Source organism: Blennius ocellaris (assembly GCF_963422515.1).
Source record: "Blennius ocellaris genome assembly, chromosome: 15".
Classification (NCBI taxonomy): domain Eukaryota; kingdom Metazoa; phylum Chordata; class Actinopteri; order Blenniiformes; family Blenniidae; genus Blennius; species Blennius ocellaris.
In genome coordinates this window covers 1085401-1108783 of record NC_137664.1, presented here as the reverse complement: position 1 = coordinate 1108783, position 23383 = coordinate 1085401, and the positions used below count along the sequence as shown (strand labels likewise).

Below are 23383 nucleotides of genomic sequence, written 5' to 3'. Positions count from 1 at the left end.
TCAGAGAAACACAAATCATGTTGCAGAAGACGAGTTTCTGTCACGGATTCACGGAAACCAAAGACTTTAACGTCCAGAGGCCTTCGACTCAACACACACACACACACACACACTTACTTTCCTCGGGAAATGAAATTCCAGCTGTCTCGTCTCGTGGTACTGGTGGTCCCGTCGGCGGTGGCCCCGCCCCCCCATGTACAGTTTCCAAGTATTGCCCCGCCCCTTTTCTGTCTGGGGCAGAAAACCTCCTCAATGCAGTGTAAAGAGACTCTCTTGTACATTTGCCTTTTTCTACTCATGTTTGGGTTTTTTTTTTTCTACTTCATTTTTTTTTTTCCTTGTACATAAAAAAAAAAAAAAAAAACCCAATAAATTATTTTTAAAACTGTAGATTTGGCTGTGGAATCGTAGTGTTTGTTGTTTTCCTGCAGAGAAACTTCATCCAGGAGGTTTTTCCTCTGGACGCACAGAAAAGTGTTTTTTCGAATTACTGAAATAGGTCAAATTACTCCCAAAAAAATTAATAAAAATGAACTTTAGGAAATGCTCAAACAACTATAAACTGCTAAAATAGTCAAGATGCATAAAATTGCTAAAAGTCCGTGAAAAAGAAATAAAAATACTCAAATTAGCTGCTGAAGCAAAAAAATATATATTTTTAGTTTCAGGATGTTTAGTTGTTCAAACTAAAATTGTCTACTGTGAAGTTTTATTTTATTCATATATCAATTTTTATATGTCTGTAAATATAAGTTTGTTAAAAATACAAAAACACATTTTGAGTTCATTTATTTTTTCCCCCTTAAAATTCAGACTTTGAAGTTCAACTACTGATGGAAAAAGTTCTGAAATAATTGAATTCTGGGCTTAAAAGTTTGAATCCTGAATTCTTGGGTAAAAAAAACAAAATCTGAATTTAGAGACTTATTGGTGGATTGAGGTCAGAAATATCAGATTACGGTTTGAATCACTAAATTCTCCTGAAATTGGGATTCCGAGGATTAATCTCATATTCTGAGATTAAAATCTGAATTCTGGGGTAAAAAAAAATCTGAATTTTGAGATTGTGACAAAGGCCAAATTCTTAGAATCCTGATCTCAATTCAGATTTATTTTTTTTACTTATTCTGAGATCAAAGTTCAAATTCTGAGAAAATCTTCAGAACTGAGATCAAAGGATTTTCTTCATGTCGACGGGATTATACGTCACGTTTTCACTTTCCTCAGAGAAAACGACTCGGCGTCGTTTTCCCTCCCCGGTAAAAAGACGGAACAGAGGCGAAGCCACGCCGTGAATGTAAGGAAGCATTTTAATCTGTACAAGTGTTAAAATTAATTCCAGCAGTTTTTTTTGCATAAAGTAAAATCCTCCTGCCGTCAGAAACCCTGTTGCTCAGATCGATAATCCCAAACCTCCCGTCGCTTCACTTCCTCCGCAGGAAAACGTGAACCGGCGGAGAGAACAAACTTTAAAAAACACTTTAAATTAGAAACAAAGAAACGTGAACAGTGCGACTCCCAGATCGTTTTCGTCTCCCAACACGACGAGAACGATCCCTCGCCCGTAAACACGAAGCCGCGTCGTCTCTCTCCGACGACTCGTTGCCCTGAAAGTGCGTCGAAAACGTGTTTTGGTACAGTTTGAACTCCAGGTGGCGCCACACTGAGGCGGACGAGACGTCGCCTTCAGATTCCTACAAAATAAAGGTTTGATGGAGGCCGAGACGGACGCTAAAGAAGTTAGCCTGGAAGCTAGCCAAGGAAAAGTGTCGTCTAACTCATCGGGAGAAGTTTTGGGTTTAAGGACGTCTTATTTCTTCACTTTCTCGGATTCGTACTTTTCTATTAAACTCTTCCGTTCGACGTCAAACAAAAGCGTTGGTAGCAGAAGATGCTAAAGTTAGTTTGTCCGTCAAAAAAAATCGACCTAAACGGAAATATGGTGACGGAGCCGTCCAGCGAAGTTCAACCGCGAGCCGTACGTCAGCCTTGCAGTACCACTCCGTACCACTAGACGGCGCAGTGAGTCGTCTCACGACTTCCTGTACGGATTTCCTCGAAGTTAGATTTGAACTTAAGAGCACTGAACTCTTAAACTTTTACTATCAAACTGATGAACACCGACTCACTGCTGCCACCAGGTGAACAAACATGGTATTGCCTTGAAAAAAATAAAAATGTAATTAGTCTTGTGAATAAACTTCCTCTGTTCTGCCCGACGAGCTTCAATTATTCACATTAGTTTAAAAAAATGCAGTCTACTGGAACTTTTTTTCTTTTTTAACACAATAGGTAAAGTTTCCGTTTTGACGTCGACACTTTTTGTTGTTAGCTTAGCATTCTGAGCCGCTGGAGTGACAAACGTCTCACAAGATGTTACAGCGGAAGACGACAACGGTAACTAACGAGTCTTAAGAGTCTGTGGTTGATGTCAAAGTGGGTTTGTATTTTTGGGGGCGGGGCTTTGGGGGCGGGGCTTGACGAGACGTTTCGCAGCCTCTTCAATTTAACGTCAAACACTTGAAACGATGCGTCGCGTTACAGCAGATATAAATAGAACTCTCCGTTAAACGTTACGCAACTCGACCCAAAAAAACAAAAAACAAAAAAAATTAGAAAAATAAGAATTTGCGTCGTTAATAAAGCTTTTTTTTGTTCCAAATAGACTCTGAGTAGGAAACGAAGCGTTTCTGCATAAAAACCATCGGAGGAAATGAACTTCCGGCCGTTTCCTCAGAAAAGTCGTTCTCGTTATGAAAAAAGCCATTTTATTTTTTTTCATTAATAAGATCTTTAATGGGTAAAGTGTATTATTTATTAAATTAATGATATTTTGTGTAAATGCTATATTTCTGCACTCAAGCGTCTTTTATCATTTCAATAAAATCATCTCTAATCTAAATGTTCTAATAAAATAATGACGAGTTTAAACCTTTGCTTATATATTTATCATTATTTCTTCTCGGGAACTAAAAAGGAACTCGTGCCGCTTTACGATTCTCCTGAAGCTGCAGACGTGTCGACGATCGTCCAGCTTGTTTTGATTTTATAAAAGTGCAAAAAAAAAAAAAATTTTTATGAAGCAGTTAAACAAAGTCGTTTGTGTTTTTAGGCTAAAATGTCATTTTTCTCCGATCCGGCCGTTTCCCAGGAGATGAAACTGACCGTGAAGCTCGACTCCACGACTTGTGCATAAAAAGAAAACTAGAGTCGTGGGAGAATCTGTCGGACGCCGCCTCCAACGTTAAAATTGAAAAAAAAAAAAAAAAAAAACATGTGGGCCTGCAAGTCCATACTGAGGGCAACACAAACCCCACCTGATAAAGAGCAACTTCTACTCCTGTCACTTTAGGAAGGTTTTATAACAGAATAGGAGGAGGGGGTTTCACCCTCGTTCTGGACTGGCAGGAGACCTGTCTGTAACACAGGGGTTTTGTTTGCCCTCCGTGAGGACTGGCAGGCTCATTCTGTTGCCGTTCACTGTAAAACACACAACTTTTATCCCATGACGTAGCTGCAGTGGTGCTCAGTCGTTACATATAAAAACCTCGCAGGACTTGGACGAGAACCAAGTGAGCCTGCAAGCGTAAACTGAGGGCAAAAATAAGGCCAGTGGCGGGGAGAAGTCTCTACAGTGGCATCGGAATGAAACTCCTTGTGAAATCAAACTCAACTGAACTGGTGGAATTTAATAAATATTTTTTTTCCCTCAGTCTGGACTCGCAGGGTGTCCTCCCCGTCGGGCGTCCCCGCTGCTCTTTCACTTGACGAACAGAGGAAGGCTGCCGAGACCGTAAGACCAACGCCGGGAAAAGCCTGCGAGTCCCGACCCGGGGCAAAATTTTTGAACACAAGGTCGCTACTCAGTGCAGGTTGATGAAGAGTGTTAAAGCTTCCAGTTCAAAGCCGAGCAGCTGGACCGACTCCAGATGTTCCCGTCGGGGATGTGAAGAGATCGCTGTTGGACCTTCGGGGGAGGGGGGAGAGGGGGGGCGTCCGAGGGGCATGCGATGCTCATCATACAGGAAGCGTGTGAGGAAGAGGAGGAGGAAGAGGAGAGTTTGAGTAAAGCAAAGGCACAAAAGATCAAAAGATCAAAGGATCGAGTAGAAAACAAACAGAACCCCCGCGGTTTCTCTCGCTCGCCTCCCGACACAGTGATGGGGGGTCTGTGTGTGTGTGTGTGTGTCAGAGAGAAGGCAGCAGGTCCGGGCCTCAGCATTGTTCCTGGGTGGTGGTGGTGGGGGGGCGAGTGGGCGTGGCCTCCCCCCCCTCCCCCTCAGTAGCGGTACATGTGGTAGGTGCTGACCCAGCACGAGGGGAACGCCCACGGGGGGAACCTGCGGAGGATTTCCTCCAGCTGAGCAGTCCTCCGGTTCTCCCCGGAGAAATAGTGGGCGGAGACGGCGACGGAGACGATGCCCTCGGGCCCGGCGGGGGCGGAGTCAGGGTCGGGGGGGTCGGGGGCGGGGTCAGCGGGGTCGGGGTCCGCCGGAGGCTGCGGGGGACGAAAAGGAGCCGGTGAGCGACGGCCCGCCAGGGGGGGGGGGGGGGCGCTCACCTGACACCTGAGAGACTCGTACCCGGATCTCGAACCAGAAGGTCCAGGCGGGGGCGTCCAGGCCGTGGGAGTAGAACACGAAGTATTCCCCGCTCAGGTCGAACCGCGGCGTCCCGTCGCCCAGCGACCACGAGGAGAGGGCGGAGCCTCGGTGGGGCAACAGGTACAGAGACATGTGGCTGGGGCCTGAGAGAGAGAGGGGGGGGGCGCACGCACGCACACACACACACACACACACACACACACACACACACACACACACACACACACACACACACACACACACACACACACACACACACACACACACACACACACACACACACACACACACACACACACACACCAGAAGGCCATCATTTCCAGACCATTGACCAAACCTCAATAAGCCACGCCCACCACATTTAAAAACAAAGAAAAATCTGCTGACGATGCAAAGTAACAGGAACGAGAGAGAGAGAGAGAGAGAGAGAGAGAGAGAGAGAGAGAGCAGGAGAAAGAGAGAGGGAGCGAGAGAAAGAGAGAGCAAGAGGGAGCGAGAGAAAGAGAGAGCGGGAGAAAGAGAGGGAGCGAGAGAAAGAGAAAGAGAGAGCGGGAGAAAGAGAGGGAGCGAGAGAAAGAGAAAGAGAGAGCGAGAGAGAGAGAGGGAGCGAGAGAAAGAGAAAGAGAGAGCGAGAGAGAGAGAGCGAGAGAAAGAAAGTGAGAGAAAGAAAGTGAGAGAAAGAGAAGGAGAGAAAGAAAGAGGGAGCGAGAGAGAGAGAGGGAGCGAGAGCGGGAGAAAGAGAAAGAGAGCAGGAGAGAGAGAGAAAGAAATAGAGAGCGAGGACAGAAAAAGAGAGCCAGAGAGGGAGAGAAAGAGAGTGAGAGACAAGTGAGTTCCAGTAAAGAGCGCAGCATTTCAGAGTTACGTGATGCTCCTGAACGCATCATCAATGTCTCCTTAAACTGATCGTTTCAGCCGCAGGTTCAGATCCAGTAAAAAAAAAAAAGCGGCTTCTAGTCTGAGTATTACGGTAGTGGAAGAGGCTGCTGACCTTTGACCCTGAAGGTCATTCTGACCGTCCCCCAGGCCGTGTCCTCCCGGGACAGCAGGCTGAACTCCAGCGGCGAGCTGGGAGAAACCTCCGGGGCGGGAAGGTACCAGTTCTTCCTGCACAAACACCAGCAGGACAGGAAACACTTCTTACAACGTTCAAAACAAAACAACAACAACAAAAACTGACGAAGCGACAGGGAGGAGCTGAAAACAACCAGCAAGAAAAACACGCTGGCGTGGCTGTTAAACTAAAATACGTGACGAGCTGTCGCTCTTTAAAAGACGGCAATAAAGCCATTTAAAGAAAAAAAATTTTAAAAAGAGAGGATAAAACACATGATATCAGTAAAGTTGCGCCGCTGCTTCGCTCACTTGCTGAGGAACTTGACGGGCAGGAACCAGGGGAACCCGCAGAACGGACGGTCCTCCCGGCAGCGCGTCCTCACGCTGTCGTTGATCTCTGGGATGTGGGGCGTGATGTGCTGCATGGCTGCAACAAACAAACACAGAAATGTAAAAACAAACATTTACATTGAAAATTCCAACAACAGAAATTATGTTTATATGTATTCCTAAGCAGATTCTATATTTTACACATCTATAGTTCCATAAATTATCATTTAAATCATCACAAAGTGTGTATATATTACGGTGTGTGTGTGGATATACTTAGATAAATGTTCGAAATGTCACATTCCTGAAATAAATATATATATACACATGACTATTTAATTCAATATCTGATTTGTATTGTAATCTGTGTTAAAATATGTGGAAAAGAAAAGTTAAATCAAATTATTTTATTATCGCACAACAAAACAAAACCAATAAAAATCATCAGAACCATCAGGAGACATGAAGAGAAATTCCAAATTAAAATCTCAAATCAAATTATTACATTATTACCTGTAGTGTAATAATAATAATAATAATAATAATAATAATAATAATGTAATAGCAATATTGGCTCAAATGTCCTGTTACAGTACAGGAAGTCATTACAATCCTGGTTCTATTACATTTAAAATAGACAAAATTATTAATTATTGGTTTGTTAGAATATCAAAACAAAAGAATCTCCTCATGTCGATGTTTTAATTCCACGTCAGAGTTTTGAACCTGTGAAGTCGAAGCTGTTGATCCAGAGCCCAGAGTCCTGGCTCTCCACCGCCCCCTGCAGGTCGTGGAAGGTACGAGTCGTGTGCTGCAGGAGAGAGAGAACATCACGACTGTCAACATCAAAGCATTTCTATGAGCGAGAGTGAGAGAGAGAGTGAGTGAGTGAGTGAGTGAGTGAGGAAGAGCGAGCGAGAGAGAGAGTGAGCGAGAGAGAGCGAGCGAGAGAGAGTGAGAGCGAGCGAGAGAGTGAGATAGAGTGAGAGCGAGCGAGTGAGATAGAGAGAGAGTGAGATAGAGTGACAGAGTGAGTGTGAGCGCGAGCGAGCGAGTGAGATAGAGAGAGAGTGAGATAGAGTGACAGAGTGAGTGTGAGCGCGAGCGAGAGAGTGAGATAGAGAGAGAGTGAGATAGAGTGACAGAGTGAGTGTGAGCGCGAGCGAGAGAGAGAGCGAGAGAGAGATAGAGTGAGAGAGAGAGCGCGCGAGAGAGTGAGAGAGAGCGAGCGAGAGTGAGTGAGAGAGAGAGAGAGAGAGAGAGCGAGAGAGCAAGCGAGAGAGTGAGTGAGTGAGCAAGATAGAGAGAGAGTGAGAGACAGAGCGAGAGAGAGAGAGAAAGAGAAAGAGTGAGCGAGTAAGAGAGAGCGAGTAAGAGAGAGCGAGAGAGCAAGAGAGAGAAAGAGTGAGTGAGTGAGTGAGTGAGTGAGTGAGTGAGTGAGTGAGTGAGTGAGTGAGTGAGTGAGTGAGTGAGTGAGTGAGTGAGCGAGCGAGCAAGAGAGAGAGAGAGAGTGAGTGAGCGAGTAAGCGAGTGAGCGAGCGAGAGAGAGAAAGAGTGAGTGAGTGAGGGAGTCAGAGAGAGAGAGAGAGAGCACCTGGATGAAGACCCTCTTGGGTCTGGGACTCTCCAGACCTCCAGAATAAGGGAAGAAGACTCCGCAGGCCACCAGCAGGAACACGAGCAGGAAGGCGGAGCCGAGGCCCACCAGGACCCACCTGGTGCTCCGGGCCAGGTACAGGAAGTGCAGCTGGGACCGGAGACACGCTCGCTTTTATTGTGAAAAACCCACACACACACACGGAGGACAGAGAGACCTGCCGCGACTACTCACGAAGAAGGAGGAGAGGAAGATGGTTGCCAGGGTAACCAGGGAGGCCATCACCACCTCGGGGGGGATCTCGGTGCCGCTGCGGCCCATGATGGGCGTGAAGATCTCGAACACCACCCAGATGAGGAACATGAAGTGGAGGTACGGCAGCGCCAGGCCCAGCAGGTAGAGGACGCTGTACTTCACCGACGCCCCTGCAGCGCGAGAGACAGACGCAGCGGTGAGACGGCGGCTCGGCTCGGCCCGGTTCGGCCCGGCTCGGCTCACCTCGGTGTCTGAACTCGGTGGCGAGCAGCAGCCTGGCGGCCAGCGGGAAGGCCACCATCAGCATGGGCACGTAGGCGGAGCAGAGCCCCCGCTGGGTGAGCCACACCAGGCTGCAGCACCACAGCAGCAGGCTGACGTCCAGGAACAGGTCGCCCAGCTCCACCAGGCGCACGCCCTGCCACCGGGGGGCGACAGAGAGCCGGGTCAGACACCACTCAGACAACAGGACAGCAGGCCGCTTGTTTGGTTTTGTTGGGGGTTTTTTAAATGACTAAGTTCAGGGACGGTTAATTATTACTATAATTAACTAACCCAATTACTAACCCTAAACCTTTCATGAAGGGTTTAGATTTGTTTGACACTTTTTCAACGGTTGGAGACTTTTTCAAACTGAAGAAGAGGGTGAAGAGCACAGATGAAATGTTTGAGAAAAGTTTAAAGCTGAGGGTTTAAAACAAAGTTGATAAAAGAAAGTTTCAAAAAGTTGCACAAGTTTTGAAAAAGTTGCACGAGTTTCGAAAAAGTTGCACGAGTTCCGAAAAGTTGCACAATTTTCGAAAAGTTGCACAATTTTCAAAAAGTTGCACGATTATCAAAAGGTTGCACAATTTTCAAAAAGCTGCACAATTTTCAAAAAGTTGCACAATTTTCGAAAAAATTGCACAAGTTTCAAAAAGTTGCACGATTATCAAAAGGTTGCACAATTTTCAAAAAGTTGCACAATTTTCGAAAAGTTGCACAATTATCAAAAAAATTGCACAAGTTTCAAAAAGTTGCACAACTTAAACAGTTGAAAAAGTTTAAACTCTCACTCAGACCAGAGACGGGCCGGCAGGACAAAGCATTAGTTTGCCAGCAGCATTCACACTATCATGCATTTACCGCGGGAAACGCAGATTCTCTATTTTTATTTTTTTGTTGTTGTGTTTTTTTTTTTTAAATGGCTAGATTCAGGCGCGGCTCCTGCCGTGGAAACGAGGCCGTCCAACAATATAAAGTGAGGTTTTCCTCTTCCCACAACAGGAAGTTCCTCTTCATTGTGACACCGGCAGCTTCCTGTTCTGAAACGTCACTCGAGCCTCGGAGGGTTGAAAGGTTTTGGTTTTGTTGTGCATCAAAGAGAAGCGTGGAGATTGAGCCCCATTAATGTAGTGAGGTAATCAGGGTCAAAGGTCACTGTGAGTGAGTGAGTGAGTGAGTGAGTGAGTGAGTGAGTGAGTGAGCGTGTGAGTGAGAGAGCGAGTAAGAGTGAGAGAGTGAGAGAGTGAGCGAGTGAGCGTGAGTAAGAGTGAGTAAGAGTGAGTGAGAGTGAGTGGGAGAGTGAGAGAGCAAGTATGAGTGAGCATGTGAGCGAGAGAGAGCGTGAGTGAGTGAGAGAGTGTGAGAGAGTGAGAGAGAGCGTGAGTGAGTGAGCGAGTGAGCGAGTGAGAGTAAGAGTGAGAGTGAGAGAGAGCGAGAGAGCGAGTAAGAGTGAGTAAGAGAGTGAGTGGGAGAGTGAGAGAGCAAGTATGAGTGAGCATGTGAGTGAGTGAGAGAGAGAGAGTGAGAGAGAGCGTGAGGGAGTGAGCGAGTGAGAGAGAGAGTAAGAGTGAGAGAGTGAGTGAGTGAGAGAGCGAGTAAGAGTGAGCATGTGAGAGTGAGAGAGCGTGAGAGAGTGAGTGACCATGTGAGAGAGAGAGTGAGTGAACGAGTGAGAGAGTGAGAGAGCGAGTAAGAGTGAGCATGTGAGAGTGAGAGAGAGCGTGAGTGAGAGAGCGAGTAAGAGTGACCATGTGAGAGAGAGTGAGTGAGTGAGTGAGTGAGTGAGAGAGCGAGAGAGCGAGAGAGCGAGAGAGCGAGAGACATTAACGTAGTGATGTAATCAGGGTCAAAGGTCAATCAACATTGACGAAGTGAAAACAAACTGAAATCTCAATTCGAGGAAGGCCAAACTGGTTCTACCAGTTTCCCCGCCGCGCCGCCACGCCACGCCGCCGCCAGGTCACTCACCCCGTAGTACAGGTTCTTGGCCAGCGTGTGGACGAGCACCATCTTGCCGGCGGCCGCCGCGCCGTACAGACACACGGCGGCGTAGAAGTGGTTGTACCAGAACATGGAGCGGCCCAGCAGCGTGACGAGCAGCGCCACGATCAGCACCGACAGCAGCGTGACGAACCAGCTCAGCACCGCCACGCCCGTCGCGCATGCTAGCTGACGCACGTAGCGCCCCCCTGTGGTACAAGAGCAAGACAGGAGCCGGGTGAGAGGCGCCAAGATGGCCGACAGGACGCCAAGAGAATGGTCAACGTCTCAGAGAACACAGAGGGAAGGCCTGAGAAGGTCGTGTTCTCCTGGACTCTTATTGTGACAGTCACCGTAATAACAATCCAACTTGGTAGTTTTATTTTGACAGTCACTGTAATAATTCAACTTGGTAGTTTTATTTTGACAGTCACCATAATAAGAATCCAACTTGGTGGTTTTATTTTGACAGTCACCGTAATAACAATCCAACTTGGTGGTTTTATTTTGACAGTCACCGTAATAACAATCCAACTTGGTAGTTTTATTTTGACAGTCACCATTAAAACAATGCAAGTTGGTAGTTTTATTGTGATAAGTCACCATAATAACAATCCCACTTGGTAGTTTTATTTTGACAGTCAGCGTAATAACAATCCAACTTGGTGGTTTTATTTTGACAGTCACTGTAATAACAATCCAACTTGGTAGTTTTATTTTGACAGTCACTGTAATAACAATCCAACTTGGTGGCTTTATTTTGACAGTCGCCGTAATAACAATCCAACTTGGTGGTTTTATTTTGACAATCACCGTAATAACAATCCAACTTGGTGGTTTTATTTTGACAGTCACCGTAATAACAATCCAACTTGGTAGTTTTATTTTGACAGTCACTATAATAACAATCCAACTTGGTGGTTTTATTTTGACAGTCACCGTAATAACAATCCAACTTCGTAGTTTTATTTTGACAGTCACTGTAACAACAATCCAACTTGGTGGTTTTATTTTGACAGTCGCCGTAATAACAATCCAACTTCGTAGTTTTATTTTGACAGTCACTGTAACAACAATCCAACTTGGTGGTTTTATTTTGACAGTCACCGTAATAACAATCCAACTTGGTGGTTTTATTTTGACAGTCACCATAATAACAATCCAACTTGGTGGTTTTATTTTGACAGTCACCGTAATAAGAATCCAACTTGGTGGTTTTATTTTGACAGTCACCGTAATAACAATCCAACTTGGTAGTTTTATTTTGACAGTCACTATAATAATACATCAACTTGGTGGTTTTATTTTGACAGTCACCGTAATAACAATCCAACTTGGTGGTTTTATTTTGACAGTCACCGTAATAACAATCCAACTTGGTGGTTTTATTTTGACAGTCACCATAATAACAATCCAACTTGGTGGTTTTATTTTGACAGTCACCGTAACAATCCAACTTGGTGGTTTTATTTTGACAATCACCATAATAACAATCCAACTTGGTGGTTTTATTTTGACAGTCACCGTAATAAGAATCCAACTTGGTGGTTTTATTTTGACAGTCGCCGTAATAACAATCCAACTTGGTAGTTTTATTTTGACAGTCACTATAATAATACATCAACTTGGTGGTTTTATTTTGACAGTCACCGTAATAACAATCCAACTTGGTGGTTTTATTTTGACAGTCACCATAATAACAATCCAACTTGGTGGTTTTATTTTGACAGTCACCGTTATAATTCAACTTGGTGGTTTTATTTTGACAGTCACCGTAATAACAATCCAACTTGGTGGTTTTATTTTGACAGTCACCGTAATAACAATCCAACTTGGTGGTTTTATTTTGACAGTCACCGTAATAACAATCCAACTTGGTGGTTTTATTTTGACAATCACCGTAATAACAATTCAACTTGGTAATTTTATTTTGACAGTCACCGTAACAAGAGAACCTGAGAGGCTGAAGACAGAGAAGCGTACCTCCGTTGCCCGGCAACGAGGCCTTCCTGGCCAGGTAGAGGAAGGTGGCCGTGGCCACCAGGTAGTTGAGGATGGTGCCGACGCGGGCGGGGTACGCCACCACCACCACCCCCAGCAGGTCGAAGAACACCATGTTGCCGTGGCGATACTCGGAGGAGTCGGCCAGCTTCTCCGACGTGAGCAGGTACTTCAGCACCGCCAGGATGTTGTCGCCTGGAAACAAGGGAGCGAGAGAAGAAGAAGAAGAAGAGTGAAACCAGGAACACGGGAAGTGGCGACAGGAAGTGGCAACAGGAAGTGGCGACAGGAAGTGGCGACAGGAAGTGGCGACAGGAAGTGGCGACAGGAAGTGGAATAAACAAGTGAGGAAACAGAATTGAAACAAAGACTGAAAAGGGCAATAGTTTATAAAAACGTGTATCATGTTCTTCACCTTTATAGTTTTTTTACACGAATAATTTGTTCTTTACTAAAGATTTAACGAGATTTTAAAATGAAGGTGTGTGATTTCGGTCGTTTGGAGGGAAAACTGAACATTTTCTTTGTGTTTTTAGGGTCGGTTTCCGTGACAACGGCGCTCAGAGCCACTGGAAACACGCCGACTACCATCGCCATGGAAACGGGGGGAAACTAAACTTTACCACAACAACAACAACAACAACAAAGATATACATAAAGTATAGAGGTGAGTACTGGGGAGTACTGGGGAGTACTGGTAGAGTACACACCAATCCCTCTGCACATCCTCAATGGAATGTGAAGTAGTAATCAGATTACATGTGGGATTGGTATGGAATAGAACTGCAGCTGGGTGTTGCACACACACAGACACTCACAGAGACACACACACACACACAGAGACACACACAGAAACAGACACACACACACACACAGACAGACACACAGAGAGAGACACACACACACAGAGACACACACAGAGACACACAGAGAGACACACACACACAGAGACACACACAGAGATACACAGAGAGACACACACACACAGAGACACACACAGAGACACACAGAAACAGACACACACACACAGACACACAGAGACACACACACACACACACAGAAACAGACACACACACACACACACACACACACACACACACACAGAAACAGACACACACACACACAGAAACAGACACACACACACACACACACACAGAAACAGAAACACACACACCACACACAGACACACACACAGAAACAGACACACATACACACACAGACACACACACACACACACACAGACACACAGAGACACACACACACACACAGAAACAGACACACACACACACACACACACACACACACACACACACACACACACACACAGAAACAGACACACACACACACACACACACAGAAACAGAAACACACACACCACACACAGACACACACACAGAAACAGACACACATACACACAGAGACACACACACACACACACACACACACACACACACACACACACACACACAGACACACAGACACACACACACACACACACACACACACACACACACAGCTCCATTGTTTCCACAGTGTAAACAGAGAACAGGCTCTACTTGTTCCAGTCTTCGTGTCTTTCAGCCGCGACTTCAGTCTGAACTTCAACCAAACCAAAGTGAACGAGAGAAATTAGGTCCGACTGAGGAGTTTTCTTGTCGCGTCGCCAGAACGACTCCGGCAGTTTGATGTCAGAAGGTTCAGAGGAAACTCACGTTAAACTGCAGCTATCAGTTACTCTTCAGGAAGGAAATATTCAAAGAATAACGTGTTGTTTTGTTTTGATCCAGACATTCTGGACAGGAAACGGCGTTTAAAAAGTGTGTTGCTCCAAGCAGCCAATCAGAAATCAAACCCTATATGATGTCATCGGGGGTTTCAGCCAATCACAATCAAGGTAGGCTCCTCCCCCCCCATTTGACTCCTCCCACAATCAGGCAGCTCTGCTCTGGCACATGGCGCCACGAGAGGAAGTCCTTCCTCCATCTTCCCCATAGGTGGACGTGTGTGTGGGGGGCGGAGCCACTCCAGCTCACACAGACACAGCAGATTCTGAATGTAGCTCCTAGGATCTGATGTTCTAATATTCAAATTAAACTTGGAGTATGGCTCCTTTCAGAATAAAATAAAATCAGTCAAATAAAAGATTCAAGGATTTTTTTTTAACCCCATTGATTTCAATAGAGAAATCTGAACGTATGAATAATTTAACACATAATAAGCATATTTTTAGTACTAAATTTAAGTTAAACTCTTAAAATAGGGTTAAATAAAATATAGATTCAAATTCAAAGCCTGTGACTCTCGAGGACGATCATTTTTATTGTCGTCAGTTCAGGAATATCAAACATTTTAGTTCACCTCGAGTGGTAAAAAACAACATCTTGAGCCATAATAACCTTCTAAAACAACATTTTGTGGCTCAAGACGATACGTGATGAAAATGTCTGTATTTTCACAAAAAAAACGAAAATTACTACAATCTAATATAAATATGAATTAATATTAATATTATCTAAAATACTGGGTCAGTATTTTGTTGTGTAACTAAGAATTTTTAATATATATATTTAATATATATATATATATATATATATATATAACTGCCTCGTGTTTTTAAGTGCTGACTCAGCAGATTCTCTGCTCAGCACCGCAAAATTAGTCATTAGTCTGCTGACCAGTGTGTGTGTGTGTGTGTGTGTGTGTGTGTGTGTGTGTGTGTGTGTGTGTGTGTGTGTGTGTGTGTGTGTTACCGGCTCTCTGTATGGAGTCGGTCAGGATCCTGTTGGCCGTGTCGTACTTGGTGTGGTAGATGAAACCGTTTTCGATGAAGGCCAGGTCGATGCCTGTCAAAATAAAACAAGAAAAACAAAAACAAACTTAAATCACTTCTTGATTTTCTTAAAAAAAAAAAAAAAATTTTTTTTTTTTACATTAAACTTCAGCCACAAGTTTTTAAGTTCTCGTGTCCAAAGATTTAGAAACTTGAATAATTGAATGAAACACAAAATGAAAAGGAGAATATTATGAGCAGTTTGTCACTTTACACCAAAACACGTTAAAGAAATTAAGACTTAAACGGCTTCAAAAGTTTCATGTGCAGTTTTTTTTAACGTACATTTCATGAAGTTCCAATCAGAATTTCAGATGACGAACATTTTCATCACATTCTCAGTTGTTTTTGGACCCGATTTTACCACTTTTGCTTTTTTTTTCTCTCTTCAGTACATTTGAGCTTTTTACCTTTTTTCTTTTTTTATTAATGCAGCTGTGCAGGTTTACCCCTCATTTTTTTAAAATAATTTTAGTCATAATTGTGTTTTTATCTGTTTTCTATTCAGTTTTTTAAATATGTTTTTATTTGTGATTTTGCTCGCCAAATGTAAAGTACATTAGAATAAAAAAAAAATATTACTATTATTATTGTCGTTTTTAAGCTCTTTTAGCTTTTTTTCCCCGCCCATTATAGTTTTTTTTTTTTTTTTTTAAATCATTTTTAGTCACGACAAAAAGCCACAACAGCAAAATTCCACAGTGGAAGTTTGCGGCATTTTGATGAAAAAGAGTTTAATGAGAAAAAAAAAAAGAAAAGGCGGAGTTACGTGATGCACCTGAACGCATCGCCCACATATCAGCTGCATGAAGCTTGTTAACCCTTAAAAAGCCGTTTCTCTGCGCAGGGTTGAAATCGCGTAAAGAAAGAAACTAAGTGTTTTCACGTTTCCACTCACAGATGAATGAATGAATGAATGAATGAATGAGTGAATGAATGAGTGAATAACGTCACACTGTGGTCATAATGTTACGGCTGGTCGCTGCACCTCACCGGCTCGGCTTCTTTTTTATATTTAAACTTTAACAAAACGACTTTATCGCGACGTGTCAATCATGAAACGACATAATAAAATACATGATGGTCAAACACATTATTTCTTCTTTTTTTTTTTTTTAATCACTACCGTTCCTCCTCATGCTCTCATGTCCTCATGTTCTCACCTGGGATGTTCCCATAGTCTCTATAAATGCGGAAGTCTGTGTCTGAGGGGATGACGCCGCTCTGGAAGACCTCCTGGCCGACCACGGAGGCGAAGGGGTGTTTGGCCGCCTGGACGTAGGCCTGGACCAGCCACGGGTTCTCTGGACCTGCAACACAGCAGCTGCTCAACATTCCTCACTCTGCAAAAAGGTGGAGTCGTTTTTTTTTTTGTTTTTTGTGTGAAAACCTGGAAGTTATTATAGCCGAATGGTTTCAAATCTGGTTTTTGACTGGAGATAAAAGGATTGAAATTCTAATTTACATGAAGGGTTTTGTTCGTCGTTGTTGTTGGGACTGGGGGTTGCAGGATTCTGGGAATTTTCAAAGTTGGAAACTTCCCATGGGAATTAACGGGAATAAAACAGAAATTTACTAAACTGAAGGTGGGCCCTGTAGCCTTGGAGTTTGTAAATTTCTGCTTATTCCTGTAATTCAATTACCTACAAATGTGCTTTTTACAGGAATTTTTTTTTTTTTACCTTGTAATTTGTTATATTCGCAGCTGGAAATCCCAACTTGTCACGATCGGGTTTTTAAAATGAGAACAAAGCGAGGTTTTGCGTTGAGCACCTGTCTGGAAAACCACCTCCTTCCCGCCGACGCCGGCGGCCTCCAGGTTGATGAAGGCCCGGACCTGCTTGGCCCACGGGTGCTGCGTGATGAAGCCATGGCTGCCCTGCAAACAAGCACCACGCCACAGTGTCACACGCTTTCATCTCCGACGTCCTGAAAGACCCAGGATCGACATCAAAGGGTCAACAGCAAATCAAAGTAAAGGCGTTTCGCCAAACGAAGAGGGAAAAGTACAACTTATTAAATCCAACCTCTCCGCCATGAATATTATTCTGACGTCGACGACTAAACGTTTCTAGATAAATCCACAAAAAAATTTGAAAAAAAAAACGTTGCATAGAAAGCGGATGGGAGGCTCCTCATGGCGTCACGTTGCCATGGAGACGCTCAGTGTTCCACAGTTATGACAGGCTAGTTAGCATCGATATGAGCCGACCGGCTAACATGCTAGTGATGCTAACTCAGTTACACAAACAAAATGCGGCGTTGGCGAAGGTCTACGCTCGACCGAGTGTAGCTGTAGTTTAAAGGACGCTCTACCGAGTGTAGCTCTAGTTTAAATGGCGCTCTACCGAGTGTAGCTCTAGTTTAAATGGCGCTCTACCGAGTGTAGCTCTAGTTTAATAGTATACTAATGAATCCTCCTTCCAATGCAACACAAAACTAAGACTGAAATTGAGAGATCAGTGACGCTGCCGCGAGCGCTAGCTTCATAGCGACGGCGCGTCAGGGGAAGTTTGTAAAAAAAAAAAAAAACACCCAGAATGCAACAGGAGATTTCTGGACATTTTACAGCAGAAAGTTTCATTAAAATTGTCTTTATGTTGAGATTCTAGTCACTTTCTGGAGGAACTGTTTAGTTTCTGGACGTTTTCATCACGTATTCTCTGCGTCACAACAAATAAAACCTTTGAAGGTTTGAATTCAAAGGTTATCAAAGCAGTATTTTATCAGTCCAGATGGAATCGGACTAAAACGTTGTTTGAGAACCCCGATTTTCTGTTAACGCGTTTCTTCTTTCGTCCAGTTTTTCCCCGCTGCCTTGCCTCAAGCGAACCGGCGTTTGTCCTCTACCTGCAGCACGTTCTCCTCGGCGCCGTTGAAGAGGAAGACGACGCCGTGCTGAAGCGGCGAGGACTGGTTGGCCAGCGAGTGGAGGACTTCTAGCATCACCGCGCAGCTCACCGCGTCGTCGCTGGCGCCTGGAAGACAGTCAGACCGTAGACATCAAACACGAGACGCGCCGACAGCGCCGCCATCTTGGAGAGGTGTCCCGCTCCGGCTAAACATAAAGATCAAAGACTCCAGGCTAGGAAATCCACAAAGCGTCCGTAAGCGCGCTTGCTAGTCCACGTAGCGACGCAAGTAGTACCTCATTTTAAACGGTCGGCCATCTTGGTTTACTGTCGCATGAGCAGAGGGAACTGAAAGACTCTTTCCACTTTGGGAGTCGCTATAAAAAAAAAAAAATGTTTTTTTTAAACTTCACGGATGCAGTGGAGCAGAACACCGTTGCCGTGGAAACGAGCCCCCAGGATACGCTCGTCGTTCACCGAGTCGGGTGTGGGAATGAAGAAAACTGCAGATCGCAGAGACGATACCTCAAGACAAACTCCAGGACAAACTCCAGGATAAATTCCAGGACAAACTCCAGGACAAATTCCAGGACAAATTCCAGGACAAATTCCAGGAATGCGGTGGAGCGACAGGTGGAAGCATGTGAAGAATGTCACAAGCTGATTTAAAAAAAAAAAAAAAAGAAGAAAAAAAAACTTCCACCTCTCGTTTGATGGCGTGACGACAAAGGAGGGGAAAAGAAAGGAGCATGTGAACGGAGCATGTGACGGCGGAGGATTAGCGGCGAGGAAAACGGGGGGAACGGAGGCGTCATGTGCTCCGGCTTTCTGGACGGAGGATGTTGGCGAGGAGGAGAGAGAGAGAGAGAGAGAGAGAGAGAGAGAGAGCGTCTGAGCCGTAATCCTGATCCTGGACCGGCTCACAGGACGACGCCACTCCCAGGTTTTGAACCGGCAACTTGGGAGGAGAAACGACTGATGTGGGAGGAGCAGGAGGCGCTTTTACTGCAGCGGGATTTTTCAAAAAAGGGAAGTCAAATATGGCAACTGGTGGTTAAAATAAATTCGATTCTATTGCAGCTCCAGTTGTTTTTAATTCGCCTACATTTTTTTCAAAACTTTTGTTGAACTGAGGCGTTTTTTGGAGTCCGTTTCCATGGCAATGATGCTCAGAGTCACTGGAAATGCAACTTTGCAAAAAAAAAAACCCAAAACAAAACAAAAAAGGTGGAATTTTTCAAAACTGCTCCGACTCAAGTCTCCATGGAAATGGCAGAAAACTCAACTTTTTGAAAACTCTGGCTCCGTCTGAGTCACTGGAAATTCAACTTTGTAAAAAAAAAAAAAAAAAAAGCTCTCAAGGTGGAATTTTTCAAAACTGCTCCGACTCAAGTCTCCATGGAAACGGCAGAAAACTCAACTTTTTGAAAACTCTGGCTCCGTCTGAGTCACTGGAAATTCAACTTTGTAAAAAAAAAAAAAAAAAAGCTCTCAAGGTGGAATTTTTCAAAACTGCTCCGACTCAAGTCTCCATGGAAACGGCAGAAAACTCAACTTTTTGAAAACTCTGGCTCCGTCTGAGTCACTGGAAATTCAACTTTGTAAAAAAAAAAAAAAAAAAGCTCTCAAGGTGGAATTTTTCAAAACTGCTCCGACTCAAGTCTCCATGGAAACGGCAGAAAACTCAACTTTTTGAAAACTCTGGCTCCGTCTGAGTCACTGGAAATTCAACTTTGTAAAAAAAAAAAAAAAAAAAAAAAGCTCTCAAGGTGGAATTTTTCAAAACTGCTCCGACTCATGTCTCCATGGAAACGACAGAAAACTCTTTTTGAAAACTTCGGCTTGGTGGCTGCTACTGAGATCACACACACACACACACACACACACACACACACACACACACACACACACACACACACACAAGAGGCATGGACCAGGAAGAGAGACACACACACATTTTCATATCCGCCGCCGCCAAGTGTTTGATTTTTGTGGAATTTCAAACATTCCGTTGACGCGGTGGGAGAACGGGAGCGTAACGAACGGGCTGCACCTCGTTCTGCACCTCACAGTGAGACAGGAAGTGGAGAAAAGCCACTTGAGAGGCAGAAAACCGAGCCTCGGGAGCAGTTTTCAAAAAAAAAGTTGCGCTCGTGGAAACGGATGGCAACAAAAGTTCGACTTTTTCCACTTGGAATCGTTCGTTGTCACGTTTAACGGAGCCTCCTAATTCAATATGGCAGCGTCTCAAATATCTAAAAGAAATTTTTTTTTAAAAAATGCAATATGGTTAAAAATTTGTTTTTATTTTAAAGAGAAAAGAGCACCGTTATTTAGAACAAATCTCAAATTCATCGTAATTCCTCAACATTATCTCATGTTTACTTACCATCCTGCGGCCCCGAGGAACCGTCCCCGTTGCCATGGTGACAGAAACAACCACTCAGTTTACAGGCGTTTCGCTTTTCACGGCATCGGTTGTATCATTTGATCATCTTTCAGTATCGCCGGCGGCTTTTTTTTCTCCCAACCAGACCTACTGGTTGCCATGGTGACTATTATAATAATACAACTCCTGTAGGAGTTTTGTCATCTTGGCGATCAGCTGACAACGGTGTCCGATTGTATCGATTTCCCCGGTTCGCGTTCAGACCGGCTTGGCCGTTGCCATGGTTACAATAACAAACTGCGCGGAGAAATTGCAGCCCGGAAACAATGGGGACACGAGTTTTACACTCGTTAAGACTGGCGACGGGAAACCGTCCCGACGGGCTCATTGGTCGCCATGGTGATAATAACACAATAATAAAACGCTGTCCACTCCCGGCAACAGTCTGGACACTCTTTGCCGTGGTTACAATAACAAACTGCGCAGAGAAATTGCGTCATGGCGTTTTTTCTCGCCACGGCGAAAACAATGGGACACGAGTTTTACGCTCGTTAAGACCGGCCTCATTGGTTGCCATGGTGATAATAACATGCTGTCCGCTACCAGCAACAGTCTGGATGCCGTCGTCAAGGTAACAAAGCGGCGGCAGCAGCTTAAACCAAACTGTTTAAAAGTTCACGCAGACCTGGCGGTTGCCATGGCGACGATAGCAACCACAGTCGAGCGGGTCGGATTAGTCAAACACAGAGCTGGGGGGGGGGGGGGGGGGGGTTGGGGTGGAGCAGCGCCCCCTACCTGGACTGTTGGCCACCGTGTCGAAGTGGCAGTTGGCGAGCATGAGGTGCTTGGCTCCGCCCCTGGGCTCCAGCCGCACGGCGATGTTGGTGATGCGGTCGTAGTAGCTGGTGAAGCCGCCCAGGAAGTCGATGGAGAAGGTCCCGGTGGGGCGCTGCACGTCCACCGTCAGCTGGTGGGGGCCCCCCGCCGTCTCCGCCCGGATGCCCCGGATCTGCTCCAGCAGGTAGGCCCACCGTCAGGACCTCGTTCTCCTGGCTGCCCACCGGCCGCGGCCCCACGCTGGTGATCTGCTCCAGGTGGCGCCTGTGGGGTGGAGGAGGGAGGGGGGGGTGGAGGAGGGGGGGGGGGGGGGGGGGGGGAGGGACAACAACAGGGGTCGTTCAGCCACAACATTATGACCACCCCCTTGCTGGGCCTCTACCGCCGCCCTTCAGGGGCTCGGTGGTATTTCGCACAGCCCGTCCGCCGCCCGTTGGCGCTACGTGCCCCACAGCGCCGCCATCTTGGAGAGGTCTCCCGCTCGTGCCAAACGTAAAAGATCCCCGGCTAGAAAACCGTTTGTAGCTCGCTTGCTAGGCTACAAGCAATACGTCGTTTTTTTAAAGCTGAGGAAGACGGCGGCGCTGTAGGGGACGTGGCGCCGACGGCGTTTATAGCATTGGTAAAAGCCGGAGCTGGATTCCTGCGTCTCCAGATGTTCCTCCGACGGGCCGTTTTCTGGATTAGGACTCAAATCTGGATTTCCAGCCTGAAAGCGACGATTGTGACCAAAGAAGCTCAGAGCGCTAATCAGCTGGGCGGCGGCGGCGGCGGCTGCTTTCTGGAGCCGCGCCGCCGGGCGCCGCCTCCTCTCAGGCTCTCCGGCTTCTCTAATCTCCGCACGTCGCAGGATTTATGGAGTTTTTTTTTTCTTCTTCCCCATTTTGTCAACTGAAATGCTGAAAACGACATTTACACTGAACGGAGCCTGGATGTGATTTAGCAGGATCGACCAGCGGATTATTATCATTCTGGATTTATTTAATTACTCCGAAACATTATTCATCCAAATGTAACGTCGTCGCTTAGAAATCAACAATTACCGTATTATTATCGTTAAACATCATTGGTTACGAGTGTTTTTATGAATGCCTATTGGTCGGCGGTGATTTCTGGTTCCCGCGTCGTTGATTTGCACGTTTTTTGGTTGTTTTCTTTAAACAACTTATGAGATTATTTGACGTTGTATAGTGAAGGTTTTTTTTTTTTTTTACTCAAATCCTGAAAAACATTTATTTTACAGAAATAAAAAAAGTATTTTTTTGTTCTTTTTTCACATTATGACAAAGTTCCAGAGTCATTTGTTTAATTATAGTCAGATTAGTTGTTAAGAAGTATTTAGAGGTTTATTTTGGATTTTTTGTGGGGTTTTTTTCACATTATGTTTCACATCTGTTCTGACAGTTTGTGATGTTGATAAACTTTATTTTACCATAAACCCGTCTTATTCTTCATAGTTTAGCAAATAAACAATAACCTGCAGGACTACCGGAGCAGTGAAACATTTTGGTATTTCCTCCTTTCTTTTATAGGTTTATATGTTAGAATTATTCTTCACTTAGTATCAATGCATGTAGTGATTCATTGTTTATTACTTATGTATCACTATTTATATTTTTTATTTAAGGTATATTTTGTAAGAAGCGGGTTTTAAGTAACACGTTACATTAAAATAGCGACTTTTGCTAATTTCCTTTTCATAAAATGATTTTTGGCCAGATTAAATCAAATGTATGCAGTAAAACTTAGAAACAGTATACGACGCCGCGTAATCTACTTTATAACCTTAAAATAATGTTTTGCTAAGAAGCGAATCTACAATTTGATTAAGTTTTTGATGAGCATTATTGAAGAAAATAGGTTTATTGTTATACAGTGACCACGGCAGAGAAATTAAATGTGGAGGTGGAGGTGGTGGTAGGTGTGCAGGTGGAGGTGGTGAAGGTGAAAGTGGTGCAGTTGGAGGTAGATGTGCAGGTGCAGTTGGTGCAGGTGGTGTAGGTGGTGCAGGTGGAGTTAGACATGCAGGTGTAGGTGGTGAAGGTGAAACTGGTGAAGGTGGAGGTAGATGTGCAGGTGGAGTTGGTGAAGGTAAAAGTGGTGCAGGTGGAGGTAGAGGTAGTGGTAGGTGTGCAGGTGGAGGTAGTGAAGGTGAAGGTGGAAGTGAAAGTGGTGGAGGTAGATGTGCAGGTGGGGGTGGTGAAGGTAAAAGTGGTGCAGGAGGTGGAGCTAGACGTGCAGTTGGAGGTGGTGGAGGTGGTGCAGGTGAATGTGGTGCAGGTGGAGTTAGACGTGCAGGTGGTGGAGGTGGTGCAGGTGGAGGTGGTGCAGGTGGAGTTAGACGTGCAGGTGGTGGAGGTGGTGCAGGTGGAGTTAGACGTGCAGGTG

The 23383-nt window shown here is 45.0% G+C and overlaps 1 protein-coding gene across 1 annotated transcript in view; it reads right to left on the bottom strand.

Moving 5' to 3' along the window:
• Window positions 1-1296: 1296 nt before the first annotated feature.
• The window catches only part of ermp1 (endoplasmic reticulum metallopeptidase 1), a 22689-nt gene continuing 602 nt past the window's right edge, over window positions 1297-23383 (bottom strand). The window contains 16 exon segments of the mRNA XM_080510530.1: window positions 1297-4498; window positions 4584-4747; window positions 5596-5711; window positions 5970-6087; window positions 6717-6801; window positions 7585-7737; window positions 7822-8012; window positions 8086-8260; window positions 10075-10295; window positions 12070-12282; window positions 14838-14930; window positions 16081-16227; window positions 16691-16796; window positions 17768-17895; window positions 20954-21182; window positions 21184-21259. Of these exon segments, the coding sequence (XP_080366656.1) occupies window positions 4280-4498; window positions 4584-4747; window positions 5596-5711; window positions 5970-6087; window positions 6717-6801; window positions 7585-7737; window positions 7822-8012; window positions 8086-8260; window positions 10075-10295; window positions 12070-12282; window positions 14838-14930; window positions 16081-16227; window positions 16691-16796; window positions 17768-17895; window positions 20954-21182; window positions 21184-21259 (2434 nt within the window). The 3' untranslated portion in view covers window positions 1297-4279.